Below are 18,097 nucleotides of genomic sequence, written 5' to 3'. Positions count from 1 at the left end.
CATCTCAATCACAATAATAAGGCATTAATTTAGTGTTATTCATTTAATCTTAATACATACATAAATGTTTTTGTATATAATAGAAGGAAACATTTTGAGCCTATTATTATCACAATACTTACTAATACTTGTTTTAATTTCACTGTTTTTTTTCCTTATAATTATAATACAGCACCATATCACATGTAGAGGCTATCCGTAGTATGTTTAGGTAATTAATTAATGCTATAGGTATTGTAATTATACTTGTGATGCTATTTGAGTCTTGTCTCTGAGAGTATCGAGGTAAGATTAAACTATTTCAGCCTGTAAACTTCTGGTTTAGGTGAAATTGCTTTGAGTATATTCTCCACACTAAACGGCGTATCTGAAAAAAAAAACAATTACTTCTAATTTTGCCGCAAATCATATTATTCCTTTTTTATGTACCTAATCAAATATTTTCTCGGCTGACCACTTACTCATGTAACTAGGTAATATATACTATTTGACATACTTAATAATAAACTAATAGGTACTAAGGTTACGCACTCTAACTTGTATCACAACCACATATGTGAACAAAGCGAATACAAATGAAGTGAGCGTAAGCTGCGTTGGGGTCAGATTTAATGGGTTTTTCATGAGGGGTAAGACAAAAAATCATCCGTATGCCGAAGCATTACGGGCGACTTTTCAATCTTTTCATCCTACCCCTCATGAAAAACCCTTTCAATCTTACCCCAACGCACCTTATACAAGGTTGAAATACCTTTTACTCTGAATATGACTCGTGCATTATAAATGGTGTTCAGAAACTTACCAACATCGATCCACTCGGTATCAACGTGCCCGTACTCTTTCCTGGCCTCGGCAATAGCGCCGCGCAGCGCGTGGGTAACGACCACGGCCAGCGTCAGCGCTGGCTCACCCGTTGCTGTAACAACGTATCAAAGTTTTAGTAGTCAGGTCTTTCCCATCACGGAACAATGGTGTTCCGGGCCTTTGGGAGGCGTGCGCGGAGCCGAAGCCAACACGTAGACGCCCTTTTGACCCTTTTGAAAAATGCAACCATGATGATGATGATGAATCGTACCTTTAGAGCGCAGCACGCCGGCGTTGTTGGCGGCGTTCCTCCTGAAGCCGACGCGGCAGTCGGCGGGCACGTCGCGCGCGCCGGGCGGCGTGTACGTCCACGTGCGCGCCGTGAGCAGCCGGCCCGATGCTGCGTGCACTACGTGCTCGCGAGTCCACAGCCCGAGGCCCATTATGAACGCTCCTTCGATCTGTAATATGGAATTATAGTGCGAATTATCTCAAATTATTTTTTCACCCAAACTAGGGTTTCGCTGGGGGGTTAGCTGTTAAACAAAAGGCTAGTTGTTAAACTACTTTTATAGTTCAAAAAATTCAGATAACAGCATTCGGAGTTAACGCGTTTAGGTAATATAGGTCGACAAGTGGGAATCTTCGGAGGTAGCAAAAAGCTGTTACATAAATTTGAGCCCTATGTGTAGCACGCTAAAATTGCCTTTAAAACCGGCGTGATCCTTTTCACTAATAAGAAATGAGGTAGCTACCGCGGTGCACAAAAGAAACAATGCCCTTTGTTTAACGGCGTAGGGTTTGAGCGAAAAAATTTTTTTAGATAATTCATTCTATATCTTAAAAATATTAATAAACTAAAACACGGCGGTGATGTAAAACTGTTTGGTTATTAGAAAAATACGCAAACTCCAGCACCTTCTATTCCGCGTCAGACCCATGTATTTTGACTTGTTTATAAAGTTAGCACGTTTAGACATGATTTCAAATCGCTGACCTGTCCCAAGTCGATCTTCGGACTTATGCTACTCCTGTATGCTATACCTAGACTAAATGGAAGATGAAGTACCTACACTTCATCTTCCATTTAGTCTAGGTATACCTACGCGCGATGAGTTCATTGAATCTCCGAGTTCATACTACTCGTAAATCCCGTATCCTCCAGCAAGTCACTCCGACCGATGACGTGATTTACCGTCACATACCTGTCCCACGTCAATCTCCGGGCTCGTGGTAACTCCCGTACCCACCAGCAAGTCAGACCGTGCGATGACGTGATTTTCCGCCCCTTACCTGTCACACGTCAATCTCGGGGCTCATGCTAACTCCCGTATCCTCCAGTAAGTCAGACCGTGCGATGACGTGATTTTCCGCCCCTTACCTGTCCCACGTCAATCTCGGGGCTCATGCTAACTCCCGTATCCTCCAGCAAGTCAGACCGTGCGATGACGTGATTTCCCGTCAGCACGTCGAGCTCTACTTCCACAGCGCACGCGCCGTATACGCTGTAGCCGACGAGCGCGTCGTTGTCCGATGTCATGGCGCTCGCTTGGAGGCTTATACCTAAGGAATAAACATATTCAATTGTTAGAAACTACTTATGTTAGCAACAGTTTTTGTTACGTGTCTTTATATAATTTTGTATTATATAATGACAGTAATTTTACGCTTCTGATGCATTTCGATAAATAATTATCGAGGTAGGTATAGTATAAATTTTCTCAAATGATTTTTACTCCTAAGATCCTAATCTGTCAAACAAAAGCCATTGTTTCTTTTCTGTGAGCGGTCGGCCATTGTGTCTTAGCGCGTGGCAAAGAAAACTGACCCCCCCTGCATATAGAAGTTTCTTTGCAAAGGTGCTAAGCGAATGGTATTGCTGATAATATGAACGCTCGCCGACATTGAGGTGGTCGATGGTCCTACATTACCAAAACATGTTACATGTACTTCATCAGACCATTGCAAGCGTTTACTGTCTCTCTCACTCCCGCTATACTAGTCCCTTACCTTTTTCGTAGGCTCGCTTGACTACCTCCTCCCACGTTGGTTCGGCCAGTTCCGTCTCTCTCACCCTACCTTCGACCACGCGAGCGTGATTGAGAAGTTTTACGACCCCGGTCGTCAGTTTGGTCTGCGTCTACTATAATAATGCCTTACCTTTCTTGTAGGCTCGCTTAACGACTTCTTCCCACGTAGGCTCGGCTAGCTCTGCCCTTGCGGGCTCCATTCGAGCCGTCAGATCATTGCAAGCTTTAATTGTTGCGAACGCGACGCACTCGCTCGTTATGCTGCCGTTGCTGGCCATGGCGTTGGGGGAGGTGAAATTGTCGCTTCCACGGACTGATATCTACAGAAAATAAAGGTATTTGGGTGAATTAACAATTTTAGACACATAGTTAAGGCCTTACAATATCTTAATTCGTCTCTATATCAAACGCGAGAGCGATAGCATATTTCGAAACGGAGGTACTATTAGTACGAATTGTACAATTGTACACGTACCTACATTCATCATTCATGTACATGTACATGTGTATGTATGTGTACATTTCTCTTTGTTTGTTAAAAAAGCATAAATAAATAAATATTCGGTTTCGGCAGATTTCGGTATAAAAATCATGTTTCGAACGAAGTTTCGGTTTCGACCGAATTGAGAGCAAAACCAGCTATTTGGTTTCTGTTTCGGCAAAAAAACCGTTTTAGTCAGAGACTAGTGTTATTTTGAACGATTAAGCATTGTGAATTGTGACTTGCCTACATTAGCAGAATAACACCTATTAAATTAGAATTACCTAAGTATTCTAGCGAATATAAATCTTTATGTTTTATTTTTATGTGTTGTAATTATACACAGTAATTGCATAATAGATTTAAAATTCAAACAAAGTTACGCGCCACTATGTCGTATGCATTGGTCCACTGGTTCATAAACATTTAAGCGTAGCACCATTATACCAACCTTATCGAGCGGCACCTTCAAAGTGTACGCACACACTTGCGCCACTTTAGTGTTGATCCCCTGTCCCATCTCTATCCCTCCGTGCGATATCACCACCGTCCCATCCGCATGGTACACGGAAATAGTCACAGGAAAGTTCCACGAATACCCAATAGGGTATGACATTATAGATATCTCTACAGCTCGCTTTTTCCAAGCGTTTTCAGCATTATACTTCTCTATTTCTGCTTTCCGTTCATCGTATTTAATGTCAGTTTTGAATGATAGAAGAAAGTCTTTGACGGATTCGTGTTTGGGCAATAAGTGCTGTATTTTTATGGCGCTAGGGTCCTTTTTTGTTGCGTGCGCGATTCTGTGCATTATGTGCTCGAGTATTGCTATGCCTTCGGTTGTCCCTGAAAGATATAAAGCGTTATTAAAGCTGGGTTACAGAAGACCTAAAGCTAAACGTATTATGTGTATGAAATTATATTTATAATACCCTAAGTCCCTGCGGGAGATGATAATGATGCATGTCCCACGACTAAGCACAGGTGTCCTCCCATGGAGGATTACCAATAATTAAGATTAGAAAAGGAACTGGTTGAAAATGTACATATAGTGACTGTCAAATGTTAAACCTTTAAAATTCAAGTATTAGCAACAAGCACTTTCGTCTCCACCCGGCCCGCCATTATGGACGAGGCGAAGCGCCATCTACTTTTGTGGCTACTGTGTTCGGTTGGTCAGCACGCCGACTATATCTATAAACTATGGTAAGTATACTAACCGGGAGCGCGACACCAGGTGTTGGAATGCTTGTCGGTCAGCACGCTGTGCCCGGTGATGCCCCAGCGGCTGGTCTCATACAAGTTGGTCAGCACGCCGACTATATCTATAAACTATGGTAAGTATACTAACCGGGAGCGCGACACCAGGTGTTGGAATGCTTGTCGGTCAGCACGCTGTGCCCGGTGATGCCCCAGCGGCTGGTCTCATACAAGTTGGTCAGCACGCCGACTATATCTATAAACTATGGTAAGTATACTAACCGGGAGCGCGACACCAGGTGTTGGAATGCTTGTCGGTCAGCACGCTGTGCCCGGTGATGCCCCAGCGGCTGGTCTCATACAAGTTGGTCAGCACGCCGACTATATCTATAAACTATGGTAAGTATACTAACCGGGAGCGCGACACCAGGTGTTGGAATGCTTGTCGGTCAGCACGCTGTGTCCGGTGATGCCCCAGCGGCTGGTCTCATACAAGTTGGTCAGCACGCCGACTATATCTATAAACTATGGTAAGTATACTAACCGGGAGCGCGACACCAGGTGTTGGAATGCTTGTCGGTCAGCACGCTGTGCCCGGTGATGCCCCAGCGGCTGGTCTCATACAAGTTGGTCAGCACGCCGACTATCTCGCCGCCCGAACTGTCGTTGAACGAGTATCCGCATTCGGAGTAGTACTTCATGTCAAGGTACTGGATTACGCCTTCGTCGTTTATGCCTATCTGTAAAATTCGCAAGATTTGGGAAAGTCATGACAAGTGATCCCCTCGTGTTATCACGAGTTATCTTTATCAAAACATAAATTGCTTAATTTTGTCTTCGTCACATGATAAATCAAGGTTAAGCTATCAACTGCCAATTGAAATAAGCTTGGTTCGTTTTCAATCGGGCTGCTGTGTACCATGATCCGCAAAAGTGCATGGCGAATTTATCAATATATTCATTCATAATTCCTCCATGCAATTTCGCAGCTCATTGCAGTACATTGGATTTTAGAAAGCAAAATTTGAATCTTGTAAATATTGTCTTGTTATTTTTATAAATCTGAAAATAAATGATATTTAATTTTAATTTACAGTTTCGCAGGGCAACTTACATTGTACTACCATTAAGAGGAAGTAGAAATAGGTAAATTTTCAGATTCTGTCAAATTAAACCATTAAGTACACACACAGGCCCATTAATTGCTTATTATTTCAGATTCATAAAGAAATATGAACCCCAGCGATTAAACGGTGACTCCCGTTATTTGTTGATTTTACTCTGCACCCTCTTAATAACTCTTTGACATAATTGGGTTTAATAACTGTTATGGTATAGGTATATAGACAAACCTCATAGTCAGCCCTACATGGCTGCCTCTTCCCCACAATCTGCATGTTGTCGGTGAGCGGGAGGACGAGTGTCGCCGTCCTGTTCAGCGAGCGAGCCACGAGCGCGCACGCGCATGCGAACATCGCCGAGCGAGACGCTTTGCCGCCGTAAGCTCCGCCCACCCGGGGCACCTGCACTTCCACCCTGTATAAAAAGTGTAACATTAGGTATAAAACACAATATTTAGGTACCTACATCGGTAAAAAATGCTTGTGACAAGCGAACCGTGTTTCCATAGTAAAGATCTATGAAGTGTATAAGATAAATAAAGTTTTTTACAGTACATATGGTGCTACTTTTCTGCACTAGTGCGTAAATTAGCACATTTCGTAACTATGTCAAAAATTTAAACTGCCATATGTACTGTAAAATGTTGTACGATACACGTGCGAATAGGTAATTCGCAACTCGTGTCGATTTAAAACTCTCCCTTCGGTCGTGTTTTAATTTATCGCCACTGGTTTCGAATTTCCTCTTTTTCGCACTTGTATCGTAAATAACTATTATTAAACGAGCCTCGGAAAATCAAGAAAAATTGATGCTCGAAAAGATGGCGCGAGATTTTACCTTCGGCCTATACTCTTCAAGATGGCGACACCGTTTGATATTTAACAATTTTAACACATTTTTTTATTTTAAAAGAACATGGGTCAAAGTCATATGGCGTTCTAAAAGTTTCAATCCTATGTCGAAAGATGGCAGTAAATTTACTGACTACAAAATGTACTATGGCAATAAGCCAATAGTGTAATGGTACTGGGATGGGATTCATGGGACGGAAAAGCTGCCTTTGATCACGAAAAGAACAGAGGTTTGCTGAGTTATGCATAACGGAGTTTATATTTAAGAGTACTAACTGGTTTTCCTGAATGTTAAGCGACTGGCTGACAGCAACTTGTACCAAATCCATCCATTGTGTTGAGGATCGCACTACCAGACCGTTTTCGGTATTAGTAACGGTGCAACACTGCGTCTCCATAGTGTAGTGGTACTGGGATGGGACGGAAAAGCTGCCTTTGATCACTTGGGTGGTATCCACTCCTTTGTTTGTCGGTTTGACTGATATGTCTTCTCTGACCTGTGAAGAAAATCATTGACTTAATCAATCCAGTAATTTCAGAACTAACTACAACCAATTTGCTAAAAGTACATGTACAGTTAGCTGAACTATTAACTTAGCACGAATATACGAATATGCATGCAGGGGTGCTTAGCTAATAGTTTGGCCATAGAGTAACTTATACTAGAGCGGTACTGTCATAATAAATTTTGTAACCCCAGTAAATTCACTGCCATCTGTCGACACACTTTAAAACTAAAATTGAAGATTTGTAAAAATACGATAAAATGTATTTAAATATAGATAAATGATTTTTTTTATTTGCATTAATTATTTTGTTGATTTTGACCCATGTTCTTTCACTGATATGCGTTAAAATTGTTAAATAACAAACGAAACCGTCAACGCCATCTATACGACTGTAGGCCAAAACTAGTAGCGCCCTCTGAACGAGAATCAAATTTTCTTGATTTTCGAGGCACGTTTTTTCCTTAGACTGTATCCATCTATTACGGAGTTATATCTATCTTTGGTTTGGCTAACTGTCCTACAGCCAATTTTCTCCGAAACTCGTGAAAATCATGAAACTACCATGTGTATCTCTGACATCTCTGTTCATCAGTTGATACGAGTAATCCTATAAGGTTTCCGTTTTTTTTTCCTTTTGAAGAGTGTCATCCTCCAACCCTTATCAGACCCTCAAATCAAAACTGAAACTAACACTGGGCTTCTTTCTTTTACTGAACTATCTCACAAGAAATAAGTAACAAAAAATTGTGACCTGTAATACCTTATTACCAATAAATTATGTCTATGTCTATGTCAAGACCCACAGCTCTGAAAGCCATCTACGGCTATGAGCTCTATAGGCAGTAGGACTTAAGAACTGTCTATTGTTTGTAGTACTTACCCGTCTATCCTTATCTTGAGCCTTCAGAGCGTCTTCAATGCTAAGCACTGGGGTTTTTTCATTTTTGTACTGAACCCTCACTAAGCCCGCAGCTTTCAAGGCCAGCTTATGGTTGACTGCGGCTATGAGTCCTATAGGCTGCCCGTAGTAGGACACTTTAGAACTCGCCAGGATTTCTTCGTCTGATTGTTGCCACGGAACGTCGGAAGGCGTGAAGGAATTTTTTCCGGGGATGTCTTTGGCGGTGAAGAATGATACTACGCCTGCAAGTTTCTGGAAGAATTGCGTTTTGAAGATAAATTATGGTCTAAACGGCTCGACTTCAAGGAATATTAACATATTATTTCCTATTTATGTACTTACCAGGGCTTCGCTAGCGTTGATTTTATCAATCTCTCCCACGCAGATAGTAGAGAGGACGAAAGCAACATGCACTTCTCTTGGGGATGTGTTCACGTCACATGTGTATTTCGCTTCCCCCGAACACTGAAAAACGTAAGCATAAACAATTAACTCCAATAGTCTCATAATAGGTAAGTCTTCGTTTACCGCGATATTAGTTACTCATGAAATAAAACTATGAAAACGGATTATATCGCGTATACTGAATTTATAATACATCCCGACATTCCCGACGTTTCGAACACTTTACAGCGTCCAATAGTCTCGTTACGCTCACCATACAAAGGAAAATTGTTAGGAAAATTTAAAAATCTCATCAGCTTCCTCGCGTTGTCCCGGCATTTTGCCACTGCTCATGGCAGCCTGGGGCCCGCTTGGCAAATAATCCCAAGAATTGGCGTAGGCACTAGTTTTAATGAAAGCGACTGCCATCTGACCTTCCAACCCAGAGGGTAAACTCTCGAAAACTAATTGACTTTCTTTTATTAAAAAAAAATAAGTATGAAAATTTCCGTGCTAAATATCAGGGTTTCGCAAGATACTGGACGTGGTAAAGGTTTGCTACCGCTGGCGTATCGAGGGTTCACTGACCCTGGTGCTATTGTGAAGTGAGACAGAATATACGTGTGAGTGAGACCTGTGCGAGGGCCTCCAGCTTGGGCACGGGCTGGTTGAGCGGCCAGAGCGACTTATCCGTATCAAAGGTCTGTGTTCCGCGAGATACCGGTCGTGGTAAAGGTTTGCCACCACTGGCGTATCGTGGGTTTATTGATGCTTCTGGTGCTATTGAGAGGAGGGCCTAGAACAAAAATATAACTTATTATAAAACACAATATTTTTATTTAATAATTTAAGTAATAGCTAAGATTCGAATTCGTCAGCTATTTAATGTAGATATCTCTTAGACGAGCGATTATAATCGGATCACTGCCCTTATCTCTCGTACGCAATACTGTCATCAGTGTCGGTCGAAGGCTATTGTTGCGTGTTTCGTGGTATAAAGAAAGCTTTCAGTACAGATGATATCAACATTTGGGCCCCATTTTGTGTTCTCCATTTACAGTAACAACATATACTAATCTATGTTCTCCATTCCTGTTTAACACTTGATGTGTTAAATAATTTTCATAAGTAAATAGGTAATTTTCATAGGTAGGTAGGTAGCACGTAGGTAGGTTGTTTTGAATCGCTGAAAATGTGTTCACATTCTTTATCTTTTCTTTCTTCGACTGACCTTATAAAAAATAACCAAGGCGATACTCATTCTTCAACAGCCAACCAACCAATATCCAACCACTCAACCACCCAACCAACCAACCAACATCGGCACTCCCTTCTTCAAGGCATCTTCTAAATTGACGCCAATAACCGCCTTCATCGTTTTACTAGCCCTTATGAAGTTGGGAGCTATGTTGCCCATGTACCCTGTGCTATTGCATTATACTTCTTAAATATACCGACCTTATAGAAAAGTCCCAAGGCGATACTCTTCCTACATTCCGCGGACGGTTCAGGAGGATCTTCCACCGGTACCAACTCCTCAACCAACAGCGGCACTCCCTTCCTCAAGATATCTTCTAAATTGACACCGATAAGTGCCTTCTCCGTTTTACTAGCCCTTATGAAGTTGGGAGCTATGTTGCCAAAGACTAAGTTGCATTTGGTGATGGCGTTGGAGGTAAGTTTGAAGAGGAAGCCGGCGTTTACTATGGCGTGCGCGTTTTGGGCGCGAGGCATTATCTGTAAGGGGATGATAACACCATAGATAGAAGTAGAGTAGCATATATATACAGTAGACATCGTTTAGCGCCATCAGGTTGATTTGATCGCGATCGCGATATTATTTTAATTTTACGTGTTTTGTTTATAATTTTTATAAATGACAATCAAAATGCAATTGTAAATTCAAAGCTTTTACGTCGGTTTCTGGCAGGCAAATTTAGATCCCTGGGTCGTTTGCGACACCAATATTGTAGAGACGCCTTATAAGTACTGAATTACACACATTATTTGGACGATTGTTTCTTTGATTTTACTACTCCAATTTTATCTTAAATAAATAAATATTATAGGACATTCTTACACAGATTGACTAAGTCCCACAGTAAGCTCAAGAAGGCTTGTGTTGTGGGTACTTAGACAACGATATATATAATATACAAATACATAAATATTAAAAACATAGAAAACACCCAAGACTCAGGAACAAATATCTGTGTTCATCACACAAATAAATGCCCTTACCGGGATTCGAACCCAGGACCATCCGCTTCACAGGCAGGGTCACTACCCACTAGGCCAGACCGGTCGTCAAATATCATATCTTGTCTTCAAGAAATAATTTTGTTTCAGAAGAATCATATTATAATATGTATGTAGTTACCTTATAAGTTCTAATGTGGTTGTTCTCTGAAAGCGGCGGCAGTTTGACATCCAATATCAACTTGTCTTTCAGATCCAAGTTAAGGAAATCTTGCAATTTCACTACGGTTTTTTCTAACTTGCTGTCAACTGCAAAAATGTGCAAATATGTTTCTGAAACTCATAGTAGGTAAATATAAGGTTTATGGTTTAAGAATTTATTTCTTCAAAAGAATATTACAATTCACTTACATAGAGAAATACAAACAAACATTATATACATTATTTACAGAGTGCACGAATAGCATAAAATATATTCTATATACAACTTCATTTGCTGAAATATTTATAAATCTGAAAGATTTCGAAAACTAAACAGTTTTGCCCCCTTTTAAGTGCGTATAGTAAAAATCCCCTGCCCTATAATCCTCATTACTCATTAGGGTAAGTTATTTTTATTTATTATTATTAATACACAGTACAGAGATTACAACTAGACAGGTCCCTGCAAAACTGTATTTACAGTTTGCCTAACATATACATATACAATATTATATGTAAAATACGTTTTTTACAATCTTTTATTCATTATATGTTCGGATCAAATCTTACAAGCTAAATTAGACCCCCTTCCTATTAATCGATTGAGCTGAAACTTCACATACATATATAGGTATATGCAAGTTGAGTGACGATGCAATAGTATGGTACCATCGAGCTGATCTGATGATGGACTGAATTGTGTTTGGATTTGTTAGAATTAGAATTGTTTCAATGAGTATTAGTTGCCCGTGGAAAGAAAAGTACAGTCGGCGATAAAAGCTTGTATCAAAAATATTGTTCTGAATACATTTTTTTAATCTCTCAGTTTAACGTTATTAAAAGAAGACATACCTATAGTGACGCTAGCCTCCACGGTTTCGAAAAGCAGGAACACATCTGACGGGAACGCGTTATGCGCCGCCTTTAATGCCAAGTTGCCACCAATAGTGCCAATCTGGAATTTATTAAAGTTCGTCAATGAGTTCAATGACCTATATATAATATTATACCCATACATAGGTTATACTCGTGCATAAGGAGCACAAAAATACTCCCATATTATTTAATTATCATTACCTCCACGAATGTATCTGTTTTTGTTAATTAATTTCGCATATACCATTCATCTTTGTTACACTCGTTGTTGAACATACCTAAGGCTTGATACCTATACACTTGTTTTACTTACGTGAGTAGGAGGGGCTATTTGTTAGAATGAAATAACGATTATTCATCTCTCATTCTGTAGTACAGCTGTGTCCCTACTCACGTAAGTAAAACTTACAAGTATATCGGGCCTAATAAGCTGGTCTCGTTCTCTTTCGGTGTGCGGGAGCTCGTTAGCACGCGCAGTTGCACACAGCTGTAGCTTTGCCTAGCCTCGCTCGTTCCGCCCACCATACATAATCATAGCCAATTTACTTTGAACCTAGTTGTATTTTTGAAAATTTTATGAGAAAAAGGATATGCTACTTACCAAAGTTAGACATTCCATTGAAATTTGAAACAGAGTGTACATCGTAATGTACAGGGCTAGGCACTACTAAAATGCATGACTTCTGTCGCCTATCACCAAGTCTATGTCTGAGTAGAACTCCTTTAGAGGATATATTGATACAGACTTACATTTCTAACAGGCACATGGGCTACAAGATCCAGGTGGTCATAGAAGTACTTCAGATACCGGAAGTCGCTCTCATTGGACCGAAGTGTGCAGGTAGCCATGACTTCCGTTAACGGCATGCCGGCGCCTAGTACTAGGTTCATGTCTTTGTAGGACTCCTTTAGAGCGGTGATAGAGGATATATCTATCAGGACGCGGGCGTCTGCTGTTATTGGGTATACGCCTGTATAGATACAGAAAAAAAATTGTAAGGCGATTAAAATTTGATTGATTAAAAAACCGGACAACTGCGAGTCGGACTCGCCCACCGAGGGTTCCGTACCTTTTAATATTTGTTGTTATAGCGGCAACAGAAATACATCATCTGTGAAAATTTCAACTGTCTAGCTATCACGGTTCATGAGACAGCCTGGTGACAGACGGACGGACAGTGGAGTCTTAGTAATAGGGTCCCGTTTTTACCCTTTGGGTACGGAACCCTAAAAATTAAAGTAAAGGATGGCTCTATCATAAATCAAAGTTTTTGATTTGAGGACCACATTGGAGCTTTCCGGGGCCGGATTGGAGGGAGACGCGAACCGTTGTTTCACGACCCGTGATATATAGGTAAATCACAAGAGGTATACAATAGCTATTTATGCAACAAGTGCGGAAAGTGTATGATCTCCGACGAGTGGAATTTTATTCACGAGCGAGCAAAGCGAGCGAGTGTATAAAGGAATACGAGTCGGAAATCATCTTTTCATTTCTCATGCTCTGAAAGAGGGTCATTGTTGTTCTAAAAGGTGCGCAGAAAATGATACGTGTCTGCACTAGAGCATTTTACGTTCGAAGTACGATATTTTTAATTTTTTTACGATAAGCAATTGAAATTTGAGTTTAAATGGATTTGTTATACAATTTCCATTGTGATACTTGACTCTCCATTCCATAAATAACGATACTTTTGCCTGAATTTTTAATTGAAAGTTCCCTCGATAAATACTATAAAAATGTATTATTCGTCATGTTTTTGAAAAAACACATGCATTTTACTTTCCTCGTATTCGAAATGAAAAGTAGAGTGTTTAACTCGGGTGAAAGGCATCATTTCTGCCTCGGACTATTGGCGCTCTCACTGCGTTCGAGCGCCAAGACACCTCGGCAGAAATGAGTGCCTTTCATCCCTTGGTTAACAATCTACTATTACGCACGTGTATCATACAATGTTTTACTATGCATTGTGCGAGTAAATAAAAAAAACATATAATGGCAAATAAGTTTAATTATTAAAAAATTGAAAACAAAAAGCACTAGTGCGGAAAAGTAGTACTTTCCGCATGATATGGCTCCGTAGGAAACGCACTTTTCGAGCACATGCATTGTAAATACATATTTACCATACCGCGCATAACCCCCTATGCAAATAAACAATAAATAATTTACAAATTTTAGAAAACAGGTGCAAAATTCTTTAGGTAGCTGCATGTGGCAGTTGTGGGGCAAAGATCGCAATAGTGAATAGGAAAATACGAATATAGCTGTATTATGAAAAACCGTATTTGTTATCAAACACGGTTTTCCATGTTACATTATTTACTTACCTTTTCCTGTGTTTCCGGCTATGAGACGGTAACTATCAGTCCCTTCTCTGCTAAGCACCTAAAATTATAAGGACAGTTTTGAAAGTCCGCCAACATTGATAGGTATTAATTAGGTACGCCTAAAATAATATGTTCAAGAATGAAAGAAGACAGCATTATTATGTAAACTGTTTAATGAACAGGTATATTTTTGTACTACAAAACCACAAACCTTAAACACATCCTTAATATTATAGGCCTTGTACCACCGATTCACTTTCATCTCCACTTGTAATAATACTTCGGGTTTGCTTTCAATCAAGCACCAATCTTCTTCACTGTCACATTTCTTCACACACTTGTTAAGGCATTTTATTTTATCTAGGTCTTCCATATCCTGTTAAAAGAAATCCACTAACTTAAATAGGATAAATTAGAAGGATAGATTTAAATTTAAATTTAGACAGCGGAGTCTTAGTAATAGGGTCCCGTTTTTACCATTTGGGTATGGAACCCTAAAAAACGATAAACTTCTTGCTCCAGAGGTCGCCACAGCATTAAGGACCAAAAATTCATAAAAAATAAATTTTCAATGCCTCTTGGATACAGTAAGTGGCGCCCTCTGCACGAGCTTCATAATTTTGATTGCCACAGTACTTTTGGCACATGCCAATCCTCATAGAGTTGTTAAACTCTGACCACTAAATTTGCACAAACTTGGCGGTAAGAACGCATTAAACAGATACATTTACATATCCCTAATATAAGCTCCATAATTGACGTAGCACTAATTGGCATGAAAACTTAGCATGGTTCGACTATAGATTTGTTTGTACAGTCAGCAATGATAGTAGTTTTGCTAACGGTACATCACGTCCGATATTATTTTAAAAGTAAAACTTTTGCGTTTTGTCTACATTTTATACGTACTTTTAATTAAAACAATAAATAAGTACAGAATACAAAACCCACCTGTACTTTCTTCTTTAGCCTGTCATCAGCGTCAGTGGCGAAGCTCTTGAAGGCGTCAAGAATAGGCCGGTAGCCTGTGCAACGACACATGTTGCCTCCGAAAGAGTTCTCCACTTGTTGCATGGTTAGTTGGTTATGCGAGCTCTGGTAGAGGCTAAAACAGATTTTTTTGAGAATTTTGCAAACATAAGTCGCACTCTCAAGGAAACCTACCCAACTGTCGGGCTCCGATTTGATTTATTTTTATGTATGTTATAGAGTAGTCTATTGGGAGAAATTGTCCTCCAAAGTACTGAAAAGTGACCAAATCCTAGAGGGTAGGAAATATGAAATTTTGAAGTTTTTTTTTGCAAAATATGAGTTTGGGCCGAAATAACAAAACACATGTTTTTCATGTTCTCCAACCCAGTCAAACCAGTAATTAACTAGCAATTTGGGTTTGGTCACCTTTCAGTACTTTGGAGGACAATTTCTCCCAGTAGGTTGAGTTTGGGCAGCTAAAAAAAAATATGTGTGTTCTTTTAGACTACTCTATAACATATATAAAAATAAATCAAATTGGAGCCGGACAGTTGGGTAGGTTTTCATGTCTGAATCGTAAGCTTCAGCAAAGAGACATCCTTTCTTTTCAAGTGGCGCTATTCAGTTAATTGAGTAACTAGAAGCGATGTGACGTCAAGGACCTCAAAACGACATATGTGTTCAGTTTTTTTTCTATAGGTTATTTGGTTATTTATGAGGATCAAATATATAAGTATATACGATATATGACCAATTGCGATAAAGAAATTTATGTCAAAGTGTTAACATCGGTGTTCAACGCTCGAAAAGCTTTTGCCTATGCAGAACACGAAGTCAACTCCAGTCCATCCAGCAAGCATCTAGTATTACCTGTACATATTCATGACCCATCCGGGCGTGCAGTACCCGCACTGCGTGCCGTTAAATGCAGCGAGTCGTTTCTGGATGGAATGGTAGCCATCTTTCCGGTTCCCTGCCCCCTCCACTGTGGTGATGTCCCAATCGTGGCAGGATAACACGTGGACCAGGCACTAGGGGGTATCAAATATTTCAAGTTATCTGTATTTGTATGGCTATTTTATTTTATTTTACTGTATTTATTCAAGACTAAAAACATGAGACTCAGGCCCGCGCACGGCCGCGTCGGGATGGGTGCGCTCCAGTCGCCACCACCACATAATTCTCACAAACATTTTATTTTGCAAATATTTAAATAAGAACTTACCGAATTAACAGCAAACACATGTTTCTCCCCAGTGGTAGGGTGTGTTTGTGAGACGGACACAACACAGGCTCCGCAGCCACCCTCATGGCACATGGCCTTTGTGCCATGAAGATTCAGGTAATTTCGGATGTAATCATTCAGTGATGTGTCTGGTGTCACTTCTGATCCCGCTGAAATTAAATTATGAATTTTTGGTTAAAATATATTAAATATATAAAATCAGATAAGATTAAAAATGTTTTTTTACAATACAAACAAAACAAACACAAGCTCACAACAAAACAACTAACAAAATGAACACTAATAGACCTAATAGTAAAAAAAACACAAGTGCAGTGATATACACGCATCAGCTTTCAGCTGCTAGTGTATTAAACAATATATATATATAATAACTATATGACTTTTTTTTTGTTTCAAATAACAAATAAATATTATTATGTGTTTTTCAGCACAACTTGAGGAACAATAATGTTTAATGGATTAAATGTTAAAACTTGCAAGCACTGCTAACTCTGCTAACTTTATGCATATATATATTTAATACTTACATACAGCTATCTTGTCTCCGTTTATTGTAAAAAATATTTTGTCCATTTTACCTATCTCAACGCAACACTTTCACGCGAGATACATCTAAGAAACTACGCATCAATGATACCAAGAACACAAGTACTGGTAATAAATAAATAATGTATGGTGCATAAACAATTAATATATTGACTATTCATGCAAGAAGTACCTAAGAACCCATAACCATGTTGCAGAACTGGTTACTCGAGATAAAAATAAAGCAAAAAGAAACTGAAAAACACCTTTCACTTTAGGTGAAGAAAATAAAATTATTGAATGAACAATGTCACTGTTTTAAGTAAGTACCTGTTTAAGTAGTTAAAATCTTAAACTGATATACTATACAAAATAAATATATGTTAAGTTCGTGAAAACTTAAAAATCAAATGAATACCTAATTTGGGAAAAAAAATTCTTTTATTTTAAGTTATAACTTTGATTACTTTGAATAGACTTTCGCGCTTGCCAAAATTTACTTTACTCCACTTCCACTTTCCACTTTCCAGATGAGAAATGTCAATGTCATCAACAAAGCAAAATTAGCAAAATAAGGCAAATTATATATAGTTGGTCAAGCAAATTTTGTCAGTAAATGAGAACAAAAAAACTGTACTCATCCTTTTCTTTTGGGTGCTAGTACTAGTGTAAGACAAAGATAGTATTATCTCTGTCTATGTTTGAAATGAGACAGTCCCTTGACAGACTATAATTGAGTTACTTTAACGCACTTTAACGTGTGTAACATAGTATCTTTACTTGGTCAAGCAAATCTTGTCAGTAGAAAAAGGCGGCAAATTTGAAAAATCGCGGGTTAGCTACATTACGTTTGATTTATTCGAAAATCGCGTGTCATTTATATCTTATCTGTGGAACTGTTTTGTTTATAGAATAGAATAGAATAGAAGATGCTTTATTCAAAAACGCTTAATTTAGACTTAACTAATGACGCTAACATAGATTGCTGGTTATAAAGCGTTCCTGAAATGGTCTCCACTCAGCTTCATGTCAAGGAACCTTTGAGGTCCCCGACGCTGGTCTTCCGTGAAAACCTTTCCGAGAGAGCGCAACAAATACCACTTAAATATAATATAACAGCTATACAAATCAAATATAAAAAAATATAATACTACAGCTATACAAATTAAACATAATTTTAGCCAAATTACTAAAACTATTGATCCACACCAAAAATGTAAAAACTATTGACCACTACAGCAATAGTCATACCCCCCTAATTTGCATAACTAGTTTCCACAACGAAGCCAGAAACACAGTACATAACAAGAATTAGCGTTTACATTTCATCGTTGTTCCATGTACATTGTTGCTTTTTGTTCGTTTCCTAGGGATACCATACTTTAGTTTGCTTTACATTGCTACTGACATATCCAGCTTGACAGACTATATATATATAATATATATACTATAATATGTACCG

The 18,097-nt window shown here is 39.2% G+C and overlaps 1 protein-coding gene across 1 annotated transcript; it reads right to left on the bottom strand.

Moving 5' to 3' along the window:
* Positions 1-98: 98 nt before the first annotated feature.
* Positions 99-16,903, bottom strand: LOC134748011 (uncharacterized). Its single transcript, XM_063682708.1, has 22 exons — positions 16,638-16,903; positions 16,087-16,256; positions 15,732-15,892; positions 14,841-14,994; positions 14,101-14,265; positions 13,890-13,947; positions 12,309-12,529; positions 11,535-11,637; positions 10,663-10,790; positions 9,741-10,019; positions 8,917-9,078; positions 8,241-8,363; positions 7,878-8,150; positions 6,765-6,985; positions 5,868-6,051; positions 5,060-5,255; positions 3,767-4,161; positions 2,965-3,154; positions 2,186-2,367; positions 1,076-1,265; positions 803-916; positions 99-367 (listed from the first exon to the last, which is right to left on the bottom strand). The coding sequence occupies exons 1-22, from the start codon at positions 16,681-16,683 to the stop codon at positions 297-299; spliced, it is 3,786 nt and encodes a 1,261-aa protein (XP_063538778.1). The 5' UTR covers positions 16,684-16,903; the 3' UTR covers positions 99-296.
* Between the last annotated feature and the right edge of the window lie 1,194 nt (positions 16,904-18,097).

This window comes from Cydia strobilella, chromosome 15 (assembly GCF_947568885.1).
Source record: "Cydia strobilella chromosome 15, ilCydStro3.1, whole genome shotgun sequence".
NCBI lineage: Eukaryota > Metazoa > Arthropoda > Insecta > Lepidoptera > Tortricidae > Cydia > Cydia strobilella.
The sequence above is the reverse complement of the archived record's forward strand: the minus strand, read 5'-3'. Positions and strand labels throughout refer to the sequence as shown.